Source organism: Anomaloglossus baeobatrachus, chromosome 1 (assembly GCF_048569485.1).
Source record: "Anomaloglossus baeobatrachus isolate aAnoBae1 chromosome 1, aAnoBae1.hap1, whole genome shotgun sequence".
NCBI lineage: Eukaryota > Metazoa > Chordata > Amphibia > Anura > Aromobatidae > Anomaloglossus > Anomaloglossus baeobatrachus.
The window spans coordinates 857,405,322-857,427,179 of record NC_134353.1 but is presented as its reverse complement, the minus strand read 5'-3'; the positions used below and the strand labels follow the sequence as shown (position 1 = coordinate 857,427,179).

Below are 21,858 nucleotides of genomic sequence, written 5' to 3'. Positions count from 1 at the left end.
CCTCGTGTGGATTACTTCGGACCTGGAGGGGTGTTTTCTGGTTAATAAAATGGTGAAAGAGGGGACTTTTTATTTCATTTCAAATAAATGATTTTTTGGCTGTTTGTGGTTATTTACTTTCACTTACAGATTAGTGATGTGGGGTGTCTCATAGACGCCTGAGATCACTAACCTAGGGCTTAGAGACAACTATGGGCTGCTATTAACTCCTTATTACCCCGATTGCCACTGCACCAGGGCAATCGGGAAGAGCTGGGTTCAGTGCCAGAATTGGCGCATCTTATGGATGCGCCGCTTCTGGGGCGGCTGTTGGCCACTTCTGGGGCGGCTGTTGGCTACTAGTGTTCGGCTGGAAAGGGTCAAATAATGATGGCCCTTCACACCCTAATAATATCAGCCCTCAGTTGTTTGCTGTACCTTGGCTGGTATTAGAAAAATGGGGGGACCCCACGTCATACTTTTTGTAAAAAATAAATCAAATAATTAAAAAAAAAGCCTGGGATCCCCTCTATTTTTCATAACCAGCCAAGGTACAGCAGACAGCTGAGGGTTGCAGCCTGCAGCTGCTGCACTGTACTGGACATGAAAAAAACCAAAACAATTTACCCCCCAAGCTATTCTGTTATGCACCTACATTACAAGAGTTTTGTTTTTCTTTTTACTTTTCCAGGCTCTCTGTGACAAGGTGCAGTTTTGGTTGCAGTTTGTGTGCGCATGTAGCCTTATTCTCATATACTGCCATACTTGCTGGCACCTTATAATGTACAGAGACCATCACTGGACTGGGATACTGGTCTCATACTTTGTGGTCTCCCAATGAACCAGTGTTATAAACCCATTTCTGAGATGAATTTCATTATATTGTAGTATAGCACCACCTGCTGGAAACAAGCAAGTACTGCATGATGTTCGAGAAACGTCGCAGCACTTCTGTCTACGGCAAATTTTGGAGTGAGTCGTGCAGCTCCTCAGAATATCAAAATGTATAAAGTGAGCTGACCATTCTTCAGGTTTTTCTGTTCTGATGCCACTCCATACCAAAAGAAGGCTACGAAAACAGCTGAGCATATTTTATAGTGTTTTTTTCAGGGTACGGTCAAACTGCGAGCCTCATTTTCCAGTTCTGATCAGTGTCACTTTATGGAGGTACTAAGGCGGGCTTTACACTTTGTGACATCGGTAACAATATATCGTCTGGGTCACGTCGTTAGTGACGCACATCCGGCGCCGTTACCGACATCGCAGCGTGTAAACCCCAGGAGCGCCGATCACCGATCGCAAAAACGTCAAAAATCGTTGATCGTTGACACGTCGCTCCTTTTCATAATATCGCTGCTGCTGCCGGTACGATGTTGTTTGTCATTCCTGCGGCAGCACACATCGCTGTGTGTGACACCGCAGGAACAACGAACATCTCCTTACCTGCCTCCACCGGTAATGCGGAAGGAAGGAGGTGGGCGGGATGTTACCTCCCGCTCATCTCCGCCCCTCCGCTTCTATTGGCTGGCCGCTTAGTGACGTCGCTATTACGCCGAACGCACCTCCCCCTTGAAGGAGATATTGTTCAGCGGTCACAGCGACGTCGCCGACCAGGTATGTGCGTGTGAAGCTGATGTAGCGATAATGTTCGCTACGGCAGCAATCACCACATATTGCATGTGCGACGGGGGCAGGTGCTATCGCGCTCAACATCGCTAGCAATTGCTAGCGATGTGGCAGCGTGTAAAGCCTGCCTTACTCTGGACTGATTTAAGAGATCCCACTGATTCTGAGATTGCTTTTTCGTGAGATGATGTATTTCACATTAGTAGTAAATTTGGTCTACATGATTTCCGCTTTTTAATAAAAATTTGGTCAAAAATGTGAAAATTTCACAATTTTCATACTTTTAATTTTTATGCCCTTAAGGCCTCTTTCACACGTCAGTGATTCTGGTACGTATGTGCTAGTTTTTATACGTACCAAAATCATGGACATACGCAGACCCATTATAATCAATGGGTCTGCTCACACATCAGTGATTTCTCACTGACCGTGTCTCCGTGCGGCATACACACGTGTCCATGTGCTCCACACGGAGACATGTCCGTTTTTCTGGCATCACTGATGTCACACGGACCACACTATGGTGTGATCCATGAAACATGTAGCAGAAAAACACGGACATTGAAAGTAAAAAGCATTTTTAACTCACCTTCTCCAGCACTGCTTGTCTTCAGCTCTGCTAACTGCTGCTTCCTGCCCGGCTAATTATTCTCATACATATTAATTTACGGAAGTTGCTGCAGAGGTGACACAGCGGCAGCCGGATGCTGCATCGTGGGACTCTTCAGCACCACGGACAGCAGGAGCGGGGACAGGTGAGTTAATCTCCATTGGCAAACACGGAGTATGGATCACGTATCACGGATTGCACATGGACAACCCATGTGTGCCATGAATCACGGCACACGGAGGGACATATGCGTTTTTAACACGTCAGTGAAAAATGTCTGTTTTTCACTGACGTATGAAACAGACCTAAACCAGAGAGTTATACCCATTGCTTTTTTGCGGTGGTACGCGCTGGTATGGCGTACCGGAAAATCTGAAGAGCGCTGAGGATAAGCACCTCTGGCTCTGTTCACATGGCTAATTTGTAAATTTGCTATATCATCAGCCATTGGCTGGAGCAGGGTGACCTCTGTGTCTCCCCCCCTCCGATCTGATTGGAGCTAGCATCCATGTGACGCTATCCCTGCAATCAGATGTGGAGGGGCGGTGGGTGCCCGCCCTCTTCAAGATGTTCATGGACGCTGAAGATCGCGGTCACGGCCGGTCACCCCGATATGCTGCCATCCGGTAAGGTATTTGCTCCCCTCTGCTGTGTTCCACTCCCCCCCGACCTCCGTTGCGCCCCGTCGTCCGATTCAACCCCCCCCCCACCGACCTCCGCTCCTTTCCACCTGCCCTGTAATCACTGTGCTGCTCCTGCCACCGGCGATCGGGTCCCCCAGTGCTCACCCCCCCCCTGCTTCCCCCTGCTACCACCGGCACCATGTCCACTCCCAGCTGGTAAGCGGGAGCACTAAAAAAAAAATCACACTTACCGGTGTGCAGCCTCCCGGTACACGTCTGATCGGCTTCAGGACCTGACGGTAATCAGCTGATGCAGTCATGCTACGGCATTAGCTGACAGTCTAAGTCCAGTGGCTTTTTACAGCCCAGCTGGTTTAAGCGATCAGGTGATGCTCTGAGGTGACTGCAGCAGCTGATTACTGGCGGCTCCTGGAGCGATCAGTCATGTCTCGGGAGTTTGTAGACAGGTTAGTAGTTTTTTTTTTGCACTGATGCATCAGCTAATTGTATTACCGGCTTTTATACAATCAGCTGATGTGTGATGTGATTCACATCCTTGAACCTGACACATCATCTGATTGCTTTGCCTTCCAGCAAACCGATCAGATGATATTGGATCCGGATTGGACGGCGCGGGACCCTTGACCCAGGATTACTGCGGAGGGGGGTTGTTTATTTCAATAAAGATGGAGTCACTAATTGCGTTGTGTTTTCTTTCTAATAAAAATATTTTCTGTGTTGTGTTTTTTTTATCTTTACTAGAAATTCATGATGGCCATGTCTAATATTGGCGTGATACCATGAATTTCGGGCTTAGGGCCAGTTGATAATATACAGCTGCCCTAACCCCTTATTACCCAGCGAGCCACCCAGCTCCAGGGCCGCTGGAAGAGTTGGATACAGCACCAGAATATGGCGCTTCTATGAAAGCGCCATTTTCTGGGGAGGCTGCGGACTGCAATTCGCAGCAGGGGTGCCCAGAAAGCTTGGGCACTCTGCGCTGAGGATTCCAATCCCCAGCTGTCTAGTTGTACCTGGCTGGACACAAAATTTGTGCGAAGCCTACGTCATTTTTTTTTTCTTAAATTATTTCATAAAATTCATGAAATAATTAAAAAAAGGGCTTCCCTATATTTTTGGTTCTCAGCCGGGTACAAATAGGCAGCTGGGAGTTGGGGGCAGCCCATACCTGCCTGCTGTACCTGGCTAGCATACAAAAATATGGCAAAGCCCACGTCATTTTTTTTCACATTTTAGGTTTCTGGGCAAAAAACTCCTGCATACAGTCTTGGCTGAAGGATGCTGAGCCTTGCAGTTTGGCAGCTGCTGTCTGCTCTCCTGCATACACTAGTGAATGGAGTATGCTGAGCCTTGTAGTTCTGCACCCCCTGCCTCTCTCTCCAGCATACAGTACTGTATGTAGTATGTAGTAAACTGTGCACAGGATCTCGCGGCAGCACGACAGCAACGACAGCATTCCCTCCCACTCCTCAAACTCGGCCGCCGGGTGACAGATCCCCTCCTCCCCACCCCCCACCCCACCTCCTCAATTCCTCAATCTTGGACGCCGGCGCCTAACAGCGCCCCCCCCCCAGCTCCTCGTCCTCGCCTTGCGTACCAGCAAATATTTTTTTTACAAAAAAAGCACTGGTTATACCACACAAAATAGTTAATAAATAACATTTCCCTCATGTCTACTTTACATCAGCACAATTTTTTAAATATTTTTTTTTTGTTAGGAAGTTAGAAGGTTTCCGAATTTATCAGCAATTTCTCTTTTTTCCAACAAAATTTCTTTTAGTGACCACTTCACATATGTAGTGTCTTGAAGGGTGACTAAAAGGTGACAGAAAATACCCAAAAGTGATACCATAAAAACTGCACCCCTCAAAGTTCTCAAAATTAGAGATGGGCGAACCCTCAGATGTTCTGGTTCGTCGGATCCGGCCGGACATAAAACAAAAGTCTGGTTTGGGACCAGACTTGACCCCGAACCCCATATATGTCTATGTGGACCTGAATTTAAGTGCTATAAAATATTGGTAGTAAAAGCGAAGTGGCTGCAAAATAAAAGCAAAATTTATGATACAAAGCCAAGATAAGGTGGAAAACTGGGGGCTGGTATTCTCAGGCTGGGTAGGCCCATGATTATTGGGCCTTCCCTAGCCTAAAAATAGCAGCCTGAATCCTCCCCAGAATTGGTGCATCCATTAGATGAACTGGGGAATCATATTGCCAGGTCAGTTTTATCATATAGTGAACAAAGTAAATAAAAAAAAAAAATAAAATAAAATAATCGTCCAATTGCACTTTCTATTGCAATTTCACCGCACTTGGATTTTTTTCTCGTTTTCCAGACAATATGGGGCAGAATGAATGGTGTCATTCAAAAGTACAACTCGTCCCACAAAAAACAAGCCCTCATATGGCTATATTGACGGAAAAATAAAAACGTTTCTGCACACACACTCAATAAGGATTGGGGAGTCCGCTATTGGGGGGTGCAGAATACTGGCCTCACCCCGGGCACGGACACCCACACTTCAGCACGGGGCACAGTGGAGAGACAAGTAATGGCCGTCCTTACTTTATAACTTCTCTTTAGTCTTTCCTCACATTTGGAAAACCTGATTATCGCATTTAATGACCAAAAATAAAAGTAAAAATGCATCAAAAAATATTTTTCTGGGACTGATCACTACGTGATATATCATGGACAAGTAAAATATATCTTTGTACCGTGTTAGCCAGTAGAGATAAAAAAATTGTTTAAAAGAACAGAGAGTCCTCAGTGGTTGATACCTTTTAATGGCTAACTGAAAAGATGGTAATAATTGCAAGCTTTCGAGACTACTCAGGTCTCTTCATCAGGCATGGTATAACACAAAATCTGAAGAGTCACGTATTTATACACAACAGGACTTAGAATAGTGCAGTAAAAAAAAAAAAAAAACTGCACTATTCTAAGTCCTGTTGTGTATAAATACGTGACTCTTCAGATTTTGTGTTATACCAAGCCTGATGAAGAGACCTGAGTAGTCTCGAAAGCTTGCAATTATTACCATCTTTTCAGTTAGCCATTAAAAGGTATCAACCACTGAGGACTCTCTGTTCTTTTAAACAATTTTTATATCATGGACACACACTTGATGGAGTATCACCAGTGCACAGTGTGGACAGACTCTGGAGCAGCCCCAGCCTGTGGCTTTTCAGGTGTGGTAGAACTACAACTCCCATCATGCCCTGATAGTCTCAGGCTGCGGATAGGACACACGGTAATGTATCTTTATAGCTGGCATTCAGCATCGTCTCATTTCTGCACATTTCAGTCGGATATTCCCCTCATTCAGCGCTTTCGCTTTCCGTTCTCTGGACGTGTTTTGGTTCCTGCCGCTCGCTGTAGCGTCCTGTGCCTGGTTGCTAGGAAACAACCACTGCTGACTCGGGCCTGTATGTTTTTGTTAGGCCTGCCGGGAAGTACGGGACATCCTCTCGGTATTCGGTGTGCGGGTAGGAGGTACCCGGGCAGGGGACGGTATCCGCCATGCTCCGGTGGCTGCTGGGCAGCAGAGAGCCTCAGGCCGGGGCAGAGGTAATATGGCCGCAGTGTGGTGGCTGGGGATATATTGTTATGGTGGACCGCATTGACCTGTATATGAGGGGATCTGGGTGTTCCATAGACTTTAGACATCACGTCAGGTATTGATGGGTCCCTGGTATTTGCAGCCCCCAGGCATAGCTGTCACATACTAGTGTAGTAAGGATGGCGGAGACACAGCATATTATGTATTGGGTGTAGCTCAGGACATTGGAAATCCACAGCAGTGCTGTCCTGTGTGGCTGTCCCCTGAGACGCACCGTCACCCCTCAGCGCAAATGGATCTACCAGTACTGGGGTCGGCAGGTGTGGAAGGGGCTCCGGAGCTGAGCCGCCTCCTGACGTGGCAGATGCTGGCTGTGATTAACAGCTGGTTCGTGGGATAGCAAATACTGGTGGTGATGTACAGCCGGCTCCTGATGTGGCACATGCTGGCAGTGATCTACAGCCGGCTCCTGATGTGGCACATGCTGGCAGTGATGTACAGCCGGCTCCTGATGTGGCAGATGCTGGCAGTGATGTACAGCCGGCTCCTGATGTGGTAGATGCTGGCGGTGATGTTGAGCTGCCTCCTTACGTGGCAAATACTGGTGGTGATGTACAGCCACCTTCTGATGTGGTAGATGCTGGCGGTGAATAACAGCCGGCTCTTAACGTGGTAGATGCTGGCGGTGAATAAAAGCCGGCTCTTGACGTGGCAGAAGCTGGCGGTGATGTACAGTCGTCTCCTGATATGGCAGATGCTGGCAGTGTTGTACAGCCGACTCCTGGCATGGCAGATGCTGGCGGTGATGTACAGCCGTCTCCTGGCATGGCAGATGCTGGCGGTGATGTACAGCCGTCTCCTGGCATGGCAGATGCTGACGGTGATGTACAGCCGTCTCCTGGCATGGCAGATGCTGGCAGTGATGTACAGCCGACTCCTGGCATGGCAGATGCTGGCAGTGATGTACAGCCGTCTCCTGGCATGGCAGATGCTGGCAGTGATGTACAGCCGACTCCTGGCATGGCAGATGCTGGCAGTGATGTACAGCCGTCTCCTGGCATGGCAGATGCTGGCAGTGATGTACAGCCGTCTCCTGGCATGGCAGATGCTGGCAGTGATGTACAGCCGTCTCCTGGCATGGCAGATGCTGGCAGTGATGTACAGCCGTCTCCTGGCATGGCAGATGCTGGCAGTGATGTACAGCCGTCTCCTGGCGTGGCAGATGCTGGCAGTGATGTACAGCCGTCTCCTGGCGTGGCAGATGCTGGCAGTGATGTACAGCCGTCTCCTGGCGTGGCAGATGCTGGCAGTGATGTACAGCCGTCTCCTGGCGTGGCAGATGCTGGCAGTGATGTACAGCCGTCTCCTGGCGTGGCAGATGCTGGCAGTGATGTACAGCCGTCTCCTGGCGTGGCAGATGCTGGCAGTGATGTACAGCCGTCTCCTGGCGTGGCAGATGCTGGCAGTGATGTACAGCCGTCTCCTGGCGTGGCAGATGCTGGCAGTGATGTACAGCCGTCTCCTGGCGTGGCAGATGCTGGCAGTGATGTACAGCCGTCTCCTGGCGTGGCAGATGCTGGCAGTGATGTACAGCCGTCTCCTGGCGTGGCAGATGCTGGCAGTGATGTACAGCCGTCTCCTGGCGTGGCAGATGCTGGCGGTGATGTACAGCAGGCTCCTGGCACGGCAGATGCTGGCAGTGATGTACAGCAGGCTCCTGGCACGGCAGATGCTGGCGGTGATGTACAGGAGGCTCCTGGCGTGGCAGATGCTGGCGGTGATGTACAGCAGGCTCCTGGCGTGGCAGATGCTGGCGGTGATGTACAGCAGGCTCCTGGCGTGGCAGATGCTGGCAGTGATGTACAGCAGGCTCCTGGCGTGGCAGATGCTGGCAGTGATGTACAGCAGGCTCCTGGCGTGGCAGATGCTGGCAGTGATGTACAGCAGGCTCCTGGCGTGGCAGATGCTGGCAGTGATGTACAGCAGGCTCCTGGCACGGCAGATGCTGGCAGTGATGTACAGCAGGCTCCTGGCACGGCAGATGCTGGCAGTGATGTACAGCCGGCTCCTGGCACGGCAGATGCTGGCAGTGATGTACAGCCGGCTCCTGGCACGGCAGATGCTGGCAGTGATGTACAGCAGGCTCCTGGCGTGGCAGATGCTGGCAGTGATGTACTGCCAGCGATGTACAGCTGGCACTTGTCTCTGACAGCTGAGCTCCCATAGCTGCTGGTTTACTGTTTAGATCAGCTCCCAATCTGTGACCGTGACATTTAGACAGTGTGATCATGTGTGGTGGGAATGAAGGGCTACAGGGGCCTCAGGAAAGCCCCCTTCATTCTCCTGTAGCTTGGCTTCATGGTGGACCGTGATTTACACTTTATACTACAATGCTTTGTATTGCAGTAGATCAAGCAATCAGAGGATCAATAATCCGAATTACACGCTTTTCCACCAATTAAAACAAAATTTTAAAACATAACATATCTAGTACCACTTTGGGTGTATCAAAGTATAAAATTAACTCACATCGTTAACGTCATAAAGAGAAAATAAATCAAACACAAGAATTGTGGGGCTTCGGTCATCAGACCTCCATAAAAAACAAACAATAAAAAGCGATCAATACGTCATGTGTTCCGCAAATTGGTATCGTTAAAACCGTCAGCTCGTGCAAAAAGACAAGTTCTCGCCTACCTTTACTAATGGAAAACTAAAATTGTTCCAGATGTTGCAAATTGCCGACAACTGCAAACTATTATTGTATTTATTTATTTATTTTTAACAAACTTTCGTTTTTTCTTTTTTTCACCACTTAAAAATGCAAATTTGCTATCGCTGTATTTGTACTGATCTGAAGAATCATTTTTCAAAGTCTTTTTTGCCATCAACTTAAATCAAAAAAACAATGGCAGAATTGCATTTTACAAGGTTTTTACCACCTAATAGAGAGACCGAACACCTGATTCCAGCGAGTCTCCACTTCCTGCGCTGCTTACTGTAGTTTTAATAATCTTCTGTTGATAAAATGGTGATTTTATCAGTAGAGCTGCTGCCATGTTGTCCTCCATATTATTGAGGTTTTTAAACCCTGCCTCCAGGACTGATTGGCAGCTTTCTGCCTATGCACAGTGCACACAGAAAGCTCCCGTTTTTTTGATAAAAATCCTTGTTTCTTTGCTACAGATTTTGCACTTCTCTGAATGTCGAGCCCTGTATAACCCCATCCTTCGGCACTTTAATTCTATCCATATCATTTCCTCTTACTCGTGTTCCATGTATTGAACCCCGATCGCTGCGTTATACAGAGCGGAGCCGGACACCACATCACAGCTCTGTGATCCTGGAAATCTCCTCTCATTCTCACTGTATGATTTCAATTGGATTTAACCTTTGTTCCATTTCATCTTCCTATAGAAAACGGCTGTATTTAACATTGGGGAGGAACAGACCCAAAATCCATACACGGAGCTTACAGCCTTGAAAGCCCACCACGACATTGTGCGGTTCCTGGTACAAATAGATGACAACAGGTGAGATGGGACCTAGGTTCAACATTGCTATACTGGGGTGGGGGAAGGGGGGTGTTACTCTATGGCTATTTCATGGCATAAATACTTTTTAATATATGAAGATGGGTGTGGACGCCATGTTTATGAAGTTATAAAGTGTACTTGGAAGAGTCACACATCGAAGTAGCCATATACAGGTTTTTCCACTTGCAGGTTTGCAAGACATATCGGTGTGTAAACTGGAAAGAAACGTGTGAGCCCAAGGAATCCTACCACTCTGATCCAACCACATGGCCATGGGCATGTGCTCCGCTATAGTAATGGTTTCCATTGACTTCATGATTGGTTTCGTGCTATGGTTTTGTTGAAACGCAGTACAGTGGAACCTTGGTTTACGAGAACAATCCGTTCTGGGACTGTGCTTGTTAACCAAGTTACTCGTCTAGCAAAGCAAGATTTCCCATAGGAAATCATTGCAATGCAGACAATTCGTTCCACAACTTGTTAAATGTCCCATCCTGGTGCACTATTGTGCCAACACACACACACAAACACACACAAACACACACGCACAAACACAGATTATTCTCACCTTATCTTCCGTTCCCTCGCCGGTCTCCTGGAACTTGCAGTTCGCCCGTAGAAGACGTGTATCGGGTAACCAAGGCGACCGATGCCGGACCTTCCGCACTCAGCACGCTGACGTCAAAAGCAGGAGCCGCTTGCCTCTGATTGGCCAGCGCGCTGCCTTTGAGTAGCGCCTGACAGGGGAAGTTCCTCCCTCGTCACGATGGTTACCGGATACACATCCTGCTGGCCAATCAGAGGCAAGTGGCTCCTGCCTTTGACGTCAGCGCGCTGAGTGCGGAAGGTCCCACATCGGGCGCCTTGGTTACCCTATACTTGCCAGTTCCAGGAAGCCGGCGAGGGAATGGAAGGTAAGGTGAGCATATATGTATATCTGCGTGCGTGCGTCTGTGTGTGTGTGTTTGTGCATGCTTGTGTGTGTTTGTGTGGACTGCAAGTGCGGGTTAGAGCGCGGTGGATGTACGGAACCGGAAGTGTGTGCGGTGAGTAATTTGCTCGTATAGCAAGGCTTTCTCGTAAACAGAGTTACAAATTTACAGAAAGCCTTGCTCGTTAGGCGAAATACTCGCTAACTGGGTTACTCGTTAAGCGAGGTTCCACTGTATTTATTTTCAGTCGCCAAATACAATTTTACCATTTACAGTTCATAGTGTCAGTGATGTAGAACTGGTGGGATTTGGCTCGGAGACCCCCGTCACATTCACTTTTCACTGTATATACCTTCTTTTTTGTTTGTATTTAAATTGGGAGCATAGTCATATTAAAAGAGGGGCATGCAGCACTTCTGTATTTTTACTCACTTGACAATTGGGGAAGCTCAGTGGGTTAAATGTTGATTATACCCACATGTCTTTAAAAAGGGACCCCATACCCCTAGCTTATAAGTGGAGGTCCCAGCCGCGGGCTTCCTGTGGATTAGCCCAGGCTTTAGTCCCTGTTATACTGATTTGTGGGAGAAATCAGACATTTGTCACCTATTCTGTCCTTTAAGTTCACGCACTTCTATGTTCTGATGTGGATCTGGTTAGGATATGCAGTAAACATATCTATGATACCATGCTAGTAAATGGCATGTTTAGGGCATGCCTCTGTTAGGCTATGTGCACACATTGTAGCTTTGGTTGCAGACAATCTGCACCCAAATCTGCATGTTCTGGCAGTAAAAATGCTGCTGAAAAATCGTGCATTTTTGCCGCGATTTGCAGCATTTTGTTACGCATTTTTATCGATTTTTTTTTTTTCCTTACCCAAGACAGCACCACGGAGATGAGCAGAGAGCGGGGATCTGCCTTTCAGGGACAGGAAACCTACAGAATAAAAGGGCGATACCTCTAACACTCATCAATTGGATTACAGAGCATGAGAGGACCTCCATGTAGACATTGTTAACTTAACCCTTCACTGAACATCCAAATTAATTTTATACATATCTTCTCGGTTTATTAAAACCCGCTCTGGATCAGCATCTATAGCTAGAGCGAGGGTGCCTCCGTGGGATTTAAGTCTGGTACTGTCAGCCCTAACTGAGCCTTCCTTTGAACCGGCGTTATCAATTAAGCTGATTTCACTCAAGACCATCTTTCTAGTAGCAGTAACATCAGCCCGTAGGGTAAGTGATAAGTCAAGCCTTATCGGTAGAGCCTCCTTTTACCTAGATTCTGGACAATAGAGTCATCTTGAGACCGTATGCAGTATATTTCACTAAAGTAGCATCCAAGTTTCATAGGTCTCAGGAGGTGGTTCTTCCATCTTTTTGTAGCAACCCCAAGAGTCAGAAGGAGAAGAAGCTACATACATTAGGGGTACAGAGGTGCCTGATAATGTACTTCGAGGCCACAAAGTCCTGGAGAATAGATAGGTCTTTTATTCATCACCTTTCAGGGCCAGAGGAAGGGGACGTAGGGCTTCTAAATTTACATTGGCCAGGTGGATTAGAGATGCCATTAGTTTAGCCTATGCCTCGGTAGGAAAGACTATCCCTGAGTGGTTGAAAGCTCACTCCACAAGAGCCATGGCAACCTCCTGGGTGGAGAAGTCCGATGTGTCCATTGAGCAGATTTGAAAGGAGGCAACATGGTCTTCTCCTTCTATCTTCCTCCTCTGATCTCACCTTTGGTAGAAGGTGCTTCGGGCTGTGGTTCCTCCCTAAAAACTCCCTGTTCTCTGTAATTCTTTCCGTGGTGCTGTTATGGATGAAAGGAAAAATACGTAATTACTTACCGGTAATGGGTTTTGTTTTTGGAATCCATGAAAGCACCTGTAGATTCCCTCCCTTCACGATGTGGGTGTTTTTTTTTTTCTTTTTAATTCTATATATATAAACTTAATGGAGACGGTGTGTATAGAGTTAATTTGGGTGTTCGGTGAAGGTTTAAGTTAACAATGTCTACATAGAGGTCCTCTCATGCTCTGTAATCCAACTGATGCATGGGAGAGGTACCGCGCTTTTATTCAACCGGATTCCTGTTCTTGAAGGGCAGATCCCCTCTCTCTTCTCCAAACTCCGTGGTGCTGTCATGGGTTCCGAAAAAACACATTAACGGTAAGTAATTACATATTTCAATGGTAAAAACGCAGAAAGAATTGAGAATGCTGGAGATTTTTTTTTTTTTTGTTTGCAACAAAATCTGAAAGGAAGATTCACAGCACTTTAGTATTGTCATAGACCTTGCTGATATTAAGATATCTCTGCAAATTTCTGAAAATCTGAAGAAAAATCGCTGCAAAAAACGCACCGTGTGCACACAGCCTTGCTGGAGTGCCATGGATTGTCACTGCAGTTTTATCCATTGTAATGCAAAAGGTGAAATCAGCAGCTAAATTCACACCGCATACATGTAGATTTTGCCAGGGAAACATTACAGATGTTTTACAACGTCCATGTTGGCAGACCTCCAGTAAATCTGACCATACTGTAGAGGGGTTTGCAGCGTTACCCCTTTGGATGGGCTCTGTTTGCTGTATGATCAGTGTGAGTCTGACTTCTGGGTTACCCACTGACAAAAAAAGGAAACCGAAGAGGAAAAACGCTACGTGCTGAAAATACAAAGTCACAAACTCAATGCCCAAAGTATGTTCTAGTTAGGCTGCTTTCCCACATCCGTTTTTTGCTGAGCGGCACAATACGGCGCTTTGCAGAAAAAACGCAACAGTTTTTTTTTGCCGCCGGTTGTGTTTTTTTCCGCATAGACTTGCATTAGCGCCATATTGTGCCGCATGGCCTTGCGTTTCGTCTGTTTTTTGCCGGATGTGGCATATTTAGCCCATGCGGCGGCCAGATGGAACGTTGCCTGGCATGTTTTTTTGTGCAGCGAAAAAAACGCATCGCGCCAGATCCCGCGCAATGCGGCGTGATTTACAATGCAAGCCTATGGACGCCGGATGCGGTGTCCTGCGGCAAAAACCGCATCCGGCCGCCAGATGCGTTTTTTTGCCCTGCGCATGCCCAGTATCAAGCCGCATCCGTCAAAAAACGGACGGGCCGCATGGAAAAACTTATGCAACGGATCCGGTATTTTCGCCGCATCCGTTGCATAGGTTTTTGAGCCGGATTGTGCCGCACTGCAAAATCCGGATGTGTGAAAGCAGCCTTATCAATGTACAGGACTGTGAGCTGTTATCAGCCGTTTTTATGGGCAGAGTTTTCCTTTTCTGCATATTTAATTCTTGGGTTTTTTTTGTGTAGTATTTATATGGTCAAGACCGTTTCATGATTTTGGATGCACTTGACCATGACCATGACTATGACCTCTTGACCATTGACTAAGGCCGTGGTGCTGAGGTGTCTGAATAGCCCAAAACACATTAGGCGTAGTGATCTTTTCCATTTCTGGCTCACATACTGTGCCTCAAGCGGCCGCGGTGATGAATGAGTCAAGCCTGTTCAATATGTACACTTGTGTGTTTTCGTCGGCCTCTGTAAATGGTTTCATGCTTCAAGTGCTTTGATAATATCTTATAGCGGCTCTGAAAAGGGATTTTCATGTTCTCATTGTAGAGGGGTAAAAAAAAATCAGTGATTGGAACATTTACTTTGATTGGTTTTCAAGAAACTAAATGAATCCTGTGCAAAACTTTAAAATGACATCTTTCTGTGTTACTACTGTTCTGTCGCCGGGCATTAAAAAGGTCAGAATGACACTGCGCGACAGCCGAGGTAATTATAGTGGAAATAATAGCCAATGGTAATTAATGCAATGACTAGATGATGCCAAGACACTGTCTCTACCCCTTATATTGTCTTTGACTGACACGTCACACCATTAGCAATCCTTCTTATATGGGAACTGCTTGCTCAAGGTATCTGTGTATATATACAGCGGGTGAATTAAGTATTGAACACGTCACCAATTTTCTAAGTAAATATATTTTTAAAGGTGCAATTGACATGAAATTCTCACCAGATGTCGGTAACAACTCATCCAATACACAGAGGCAAAGGAATGAAACCATAGCTGTCCATAAATTTAGGAAAATTACACAGGAAAAAGGTGTTGCATACATGAAGAAAGAGGCATGGAAAGTCATTAAACCAGCTGAAATATATCAGTAATTAGAAAGCAATCCTGCCACTTAGTGAAAAATAATATCAACTGGTTCAACTGAAGACCTGTAAAAAGGCATCTCATTACCAAGGTGCCACACAAGAAACATCTCCTGATGGGGAAAACCAGTGAGCTGTCTCAAGACCTTTGCAACCTTATTGGTGTAAAACATACTGATGGCCAGGTAAATGGCTGGGCTATTCTAGCAGCTTTATTTTCTTTCTCTGAAATCAATTGAGACTTTCCTTGGCTGTGTGTTTGGGATCATTGTCTTGCTAAAATATCCACCCTCGTTTCATTTTCATCATGCTTGTAGACGGCAGCAGATTTTTATAAAGAATGTCTCAGTACATTTGCCTATTCATCCTTCCTTCAATTATATGAAGTTTGCCAGTGCTGTATGCTGAATAACAGCCCCACACCATGATGTTCTCACCTCCAAACTTCACTGTAACTTGGTACGGTGTTTTGGGGTGATATGCAGTGCTTTTTGGTCTCCAAACATATTGTGTATTATGGCATCAAAAAAAGTTCAATTTTGGTCTCATCTGACAAGACTATTTTCTCCCAATATTTCACGCACTTGTCTAAATGTTGTTGAGCAAACCTTAAACGTGCTTGGCCATGCTTTTTGTTCAACAATAGAGTCTTGCTTGGCGAGTGTGCATACAGGCCACAGAGTTTGAGTGCATTACTTATTGTTTTCTTTGAAACAATTATACCTGCTGATTCCAAGTCTTTTTGTAGCTCTCCACAGGTGGTCCTTAGCTCTTGGACAACTCTTTTGATAATTCTTTTCACTCCTCTATCTGATATCTTGCAGGGAACACCTGGTTGTGGCCTGTTTATGGTGAAATGATGTTCTTTTGACTTCCGGATTATGGCCCCAACACTGCTCACTGGAACCTTCAATAGTTTAAAAATTCTTCTGTAACCAATCACATCAGTATGTTTTGCAACAATAAGGTTGAGAATGTCTTGAGACAGCTCACTGGTTATACTCATCATGACATGTTTCTTGTGTGTGGCACCTTGGTAATGGGACACCTTTTTATAGGCCATCAGTTGAACCAGCTGATATTATTTTTACTATGTGGCATGATTGCTCTCTACTAGTGATGAGCGAGTACTAAAAAGCTCGGGTGCTCGAAGCTCGGGCCGAGCCTCCCAAGATACTCGTGTACTCGGCCCGAGCAACGAGCCCAATGTTATCCTATGGGAGACCCGAGTATTTTTGTGAAATGACCTCCCGGCAGCATGGAGAAACCCTAAAAATGTCACAAAAGTCTCAGAAGAGTGCTCAAATGACATGGCAACAGCATGGGGAAGACCCCTTGAAGCATTTATCACTCAAAAGTCACAGCTGTGAACAATTTTGTCCGCGTTTTACGCCATTTTTACGGACTCACCAGAAAACCTTCCAAAATGACCCCAAAATGATTTTTCATGGCGGAAATGTTAAGGGCACATACCCAATAGTGAGATAGAGCTGGTGTATGTTACTTTTTGAGATCAATACATGAAAGATTTTACGTGAAAACATTGTGTGGCACTCCGATGTCCCTGAGAAGAGACGTACATGAAGGCCTCTTGAGTCTAATGTGCCCATTTTGAGGAAGTGAGTCTTTGTAGTATTTTCCTTTGCCAGGGCAGTCCTAAATTGTGAGGTTCACCAATGCCCCTGCATACAGACGTGCATGAGGGCCTGTAAACCTGAAGTGCCCATTGGAAGGAAGTGGGTGTATTATAGTATAGCCCTTAGGCAGGGAAGCCAAACATTGGGAGGCTCCACGTTGTCCCTGGATAGAGACGTGCATGAAGGCCTGTAAACCTGAAGTGCCCATTGGAAGGAAGTGGGTGTATTATAGTATAGCCCTTAGGCAGGGAAGCCAAACATTGGGAGGCTCCACGTTGTCCCTGGATAGAGACGTGCATGAAGGCCTGTAAACCTGAAGTGCCCATTGGAAGGAAGTGGGTGTATTATAGTATAGCCCTTAGGCAGGGAAGCCAAACATTGGGAGGCTCCACGTTGTCCCTGGATAGAGACGTGCATGAAGGCCTGTAAACCTGAAGTGCCCATTGGAAGGAAGTGGGTGTATTATAGTATAGCCCTTAGGCAGGGAAGCCAAACATTGGGAGGCTCCACGTTGTCCCTGGATAGAGACGTGCATGAAGGCCTGTAAACCTGAAGTGCCCATTGGAAGGAAGTGGGTGTATTATAGTATAGCCCTTAGGCAGGGAAGCCAAACATTGGGAGGCTCCACGTTGTCCCTGGATAGAGACGTGCATGAAGGCCTGTAAACCTGAAGTGCCCATTGGAAGGAAGTGGGTGTATTATAGTATAGCCCTTAGGCAGGGAAGCCAAACATTGGGAGGCTCCACGTTGTCCCTGGATAGAGACGTGCATGAAGGCCTGTAAACCTGAAGTGCCCATTGGAAGGAAGTGGGTGTATTATAGTATAGCCCTTAGGCAGGGAAGCCAAACATTGGGAGGCTCTACGTTGTCCCTGGATAGAGACCTGTTAGGTTCTTAGTGCCTCCGTGCTTGCATTTAAAAATTGCACGTGTGTGCCTGTTGGTGGCAGCTTTCCGCTGCATTTGTGTGAGTTTTGCACAAACTTGGATATAACACACAAGTCTAGTGAATACACATCAGCACAGCATTGCAAAATGCGCAAGGGCGTTGTCAACGAACAAGGAAGTGGACGTGATGGTGGTGCAGGCAGACACCGAGGTTGTGTGCAAGCTCTAATTTCGCCACAACAAAGGGCCACATCTAGTCGCTCGCACGTCCTGTCCCAAATTCTTGGGGACCGCAGCAGTACACCCCTCTTGAACCAAGACCAGTGTCAACAGGTTGTTAGTTGGATAGCGGATAATGCTTCCAGTCAGATTGGCACCACCACAAACACTCTGTCTTCCACACGGTCAAGTGTCAGTAGCCGTGATACTGCACCGCACATTTCAGAACCTGATCCTCCTTCCTACCACCAGGCCGAGTACACGTCCACGGACATTACTGATCCCACACTTGGACACTCGGAATAGCTGTTCGTTCACGTTTCCATTCACAAATTCTGGCCTCTCGCCAGCTCCTGTTGAAGTGGGCCATGACGAGATTGTATGTACAGATGCACAAATATTTGAGCAGCCACGTTCTCACGAAGTTGGCAACGTGTCTCAACAAGGGGTGGCCGATGATGAGACACAATTGTCAGGAAGTCAGGAGGAGGAGCAGGGTGCGGAAGAGGAAGACGACGTGGTGGATGATCCAGTAACTGACCCAACCTGGCAGGAGGATATGCAGAGCGAGGACAGCAGTGCACAGGGGGAGGGAGGCGTAGCATCACAACAGGCAGTAAGAAGCAGAGTGGTGGCCCCAGGCAGACGTCAGTCAACTGTTCCCCGGAACAACACGACACAAGGTGCCTGTACAAATGTTAGGTCTTCCCGAGTCTGGCTGTAATACTATTGTATGTATTGAGGATTTCGATTGCGTTAGGGCAATGACAACCAGAGACGAGTTCTTGGTGCAAGACATTTATAATATGCAACCAGCAAATATGTACATAAACGGAACAAAAACACAGTAGAACATAAATACAGGAAATACCTTCCAGGGACTGAGCGAAAGGGAATTCCCGGTACCGCGCACCGGACTCCCCCAGGGAGACCACCAACAGCAAACCCCTATACAGGGACTGTCTGGCAATCACCCCAGAAGCCCTAAATGCGCAGCAGCCGGGACACAAAAGGGCAATAGGTAAGTCGAAAAATGTCTGTACGTGATGTGAGTCCAGAGTGGTATTAAACGGAAGGAACCGGGCAGAAGTTCCGACCAAAGACGGCAAACGGAGTCCAGGTACAGCTAGATGATACCAGATGAAGTCCAGAGTCGGTGTCGGTTGTTTTCCAAGAGGATCCGAATAACAATCAGGAACCAAAAGCAGCAGGGCAGGAGCACACAGGAAGCAGTATACTCAGGCACTGGACTAAGCTTTAGGGGCGGCTTTTAAACAGATGGACAGGAAGTAGGGCAACATAACAGAAAACTCCATGTTAACAAAGGGCAAGCTCTTTCAAAAGAAAACTGGAAAACCAGGAACTCTGACACTGGCAGTTTTTTAAGTTGGCTCCAGATGATTCTAAAAAGGCCATTTGCAACACCTGCCATGCCAGCATCACCAGGGGTACCAAAACTAGCAGCCTGACCACCACCAGCATGATCAGGCACATGTCAGCCAAGCACCCGACTTTGTGGGAAGTACAACAGAGTCGAGGAGCAGTGCTTGCTGATGTCACTGCTACGTCTTCGCTGGTTGTGCATGCGAGCCAATCCCCTGTCCATGCTGCCTGCGAACAAGCCTCCTCCACTCCTGCACCTGCAGTTGCCTACGCAGAAAGAACACCATCATCAAGCACGTCCTTGTCCCAGCGCAACGTTCAGTTATCCATTCAGGAAACCTTTGAGCGCAGGCGCAAATACACTGCCAACACCCCACATGCCACAGTTCTAAATGCTAACATTTCGCGACTGCTTGCGCTGGAAATGTTGCCTTTTAGGCTGGTTGAGACAGAAGCATTCCGCGAACTGATGGTGGCAGCTGTCCCACGTTACTCGGTCCACAGCCGCCACTATTTCTCCCTGTGTGCCGTCCCCGCATTGCATAACTAACCACGTGTCACAAAACATCACACGTGCCCGGAACAACGCTGTTTCAGCCAAAGTCCACCTAACCACAGACACGTGGACAAGTGCATGTGGGCAAGGCCGCTACATCTCGTTGACGTCACACTGGGTTAATATTGTGCAAGCTGGGACCCAGTCTGAGCGAGGGACGGAATACGTCCTTCACACACCAAGTTTTGCAGGCCCTACCTCAGTCAGGGTTTCACACACACTCTACAGCTCCGGAATGTCATGCTCCTCAGCCTCCTCCTCCTCCTGCGCATCCTGATCCACTTTACCCTCCACACCAGTCCCAAGCTGTAAGTGTCGCTGGCGGAGGAGGGGACGGTGCGCTCTCCCACTGCTCGGGTCCGGCTGACGCAGCTCTACGGCTGCTGCTGCTCGTTGGCTCGAGCGATGGCCGGATCCCGGGGACTCGAGCGGCGCTACTCGCCCGTGAGTGAAAAGGGGTGGTTTGGGTTTTGGGGATATTGTCCGTGACGCCACCCACGGTTGTGGTGATTGTGTGGACACCACCGCTGCTCTGGACGGGGATCCCGGGAGCCTGTGACAGGGAGCAGCTTTGTTGTTATTTCTCCCCTACGTGGGTAGGGGGGTTGGTTGTCCCGGGGCCTGGTGATGGGGTAGAGATGGATGACAGGCGGGTTGCGGGGCCTGATGAAGTGCATGGTCGCAGGGGCAGCGCTGTGCCGCACGGCACGGAGGTACTCACTCAGCCCAATGATGATGACACAGTTCAGGGTAAAACAAGTGGCTGGATGGACAGGTCACTCGGACGGCTGCGGTTGTTCCTCCCTGCAGGTTAGTGATGACTGTCTCTCCCTGCACCGAAGTTAAGTGTTGGTAGTGATGGTTTCCCAACGGTAACCCGCTCCCTGACCTGGATATGGGCCGGAGGAGCCCCTTTTGCCCACAGGCGCTGGCCCTGGGAGACGGTTGCCCTTGCCGGTGGCTGTGTCTCCCCTTCACGGTTGTACGGTTGCCTTCTATCTGGACTTGGCTGTTTGGAAACCCTGAGGTCCCCTTCAATAACGGATTTGGCAAATTCACGGCGACACCAAGCCTTGCCGGGATCCGAAAGTCCTCTGCCAATGGTGCTGGCTTCGCTTTGTATACCGGTCCGGTACGGCCGGGTCACCACCCGTCCACGGTCCTTACGGCAGACTCCAATCGGCCTCCACTGCAGACGGTCAGCACATCCTGCCAACCTTGCTGTCCTGTCCAGGCCACACACCCGGACCAACTTCAGGCTCTTTGCTGTCACTTTTCTCCTCTCTACTACTTTCCTCCTTCCACTTCCTTAGCTTAACTCTCACTGCCTGTGTTTTCCCTCCTCCTCGGTGGGTGGAGACCAACCGCCTGGCTCCACACCCTGGTGTGGACAACAGCCCCTGGGGAAGGCAACAAGGATTTTGTGTTTTGACTATGATATGCCTGCAGGGAGTGTGGGGTGTTTAAGTGTTGTGCTCTGTGGCCCCTGGCTTGTCCAGGGCGACACAGAAGCACTGCAGCACTGCCTCGGCGAAGCGGCAACAGGCAGTGCTGAAGCTAATCTGCATAGGTGACAAACCCCACAATGCAGAAGAGGTGTGGACAGCTCTGAAACAGCAGGCAGATCACTGGCTCACAACTCTGAACCTAAAGCCAGGAAAGGTGGTGTGTGACAATGGCCGGAACCTGGTGGCGGCTTTGAGGCGAGGCCAGCTGACACATGTTCCATGCTTGGCCCATGTGCTCAACCTCGAGGTTCAGCGGTTTCTAAAGTCATAGTCAGAGCTGTCTGATCTGCTGGTAAAAGTTCGCCGCCTGTCTGCACATTTTCGAAAGTCACCTACTGCTTCAGCCGGCCTTGCCGCCTTAAGACGCCGTTTGCATCTTCCGGCACACAGACTGGTGTGTGATGTCCCCACGCGTTGGAATTCAACTCTGCACATGTTGGTCAGGATATGTGAGCAGAAGAGGGCAGTTGTTGAGTACCTGCATCACCTAAGCCGTCGGGAAATGGGTCAAACTCCACACATAACACCTGAGGAGTGGAGATGGATGTCCGACCTATGCACCATCCGCCAAAACTTTGAGGACTACAACAAGATGGTGAGCGG

At 48.0% G+C, this 21,858-nt stretch overlaps 1 protein-coding gene across 1 annotated transcript in view; it reads left to right on the top strand.

Moving 5' to 3' along the window:
* Window positions 1–6,243: 6,243 nt before the first annotated feature.
* The window catches only part of WDR41 (WD repeat domain 41), a 71,867-nt gene continuing 56,252 nt past the window's right edge, over window positions 6,244–21,858 (top strand). The window contains exons 1-2 of the mRNA XM_075325624.1: window positions 6,244–6,430; window positions 9,840–9,955. Of these exons, the coding sequence (XP_075181739.1) occupies window positions 6,383–6,430; window positions 9,840–9,955 (164 nt within the window). The 5' untranslated portion in view covers window positions 6,244–6,382. The remainder of the gene's footprint in view (window positions 6,431–9,839; window positions 9,956–21,858) is intronic.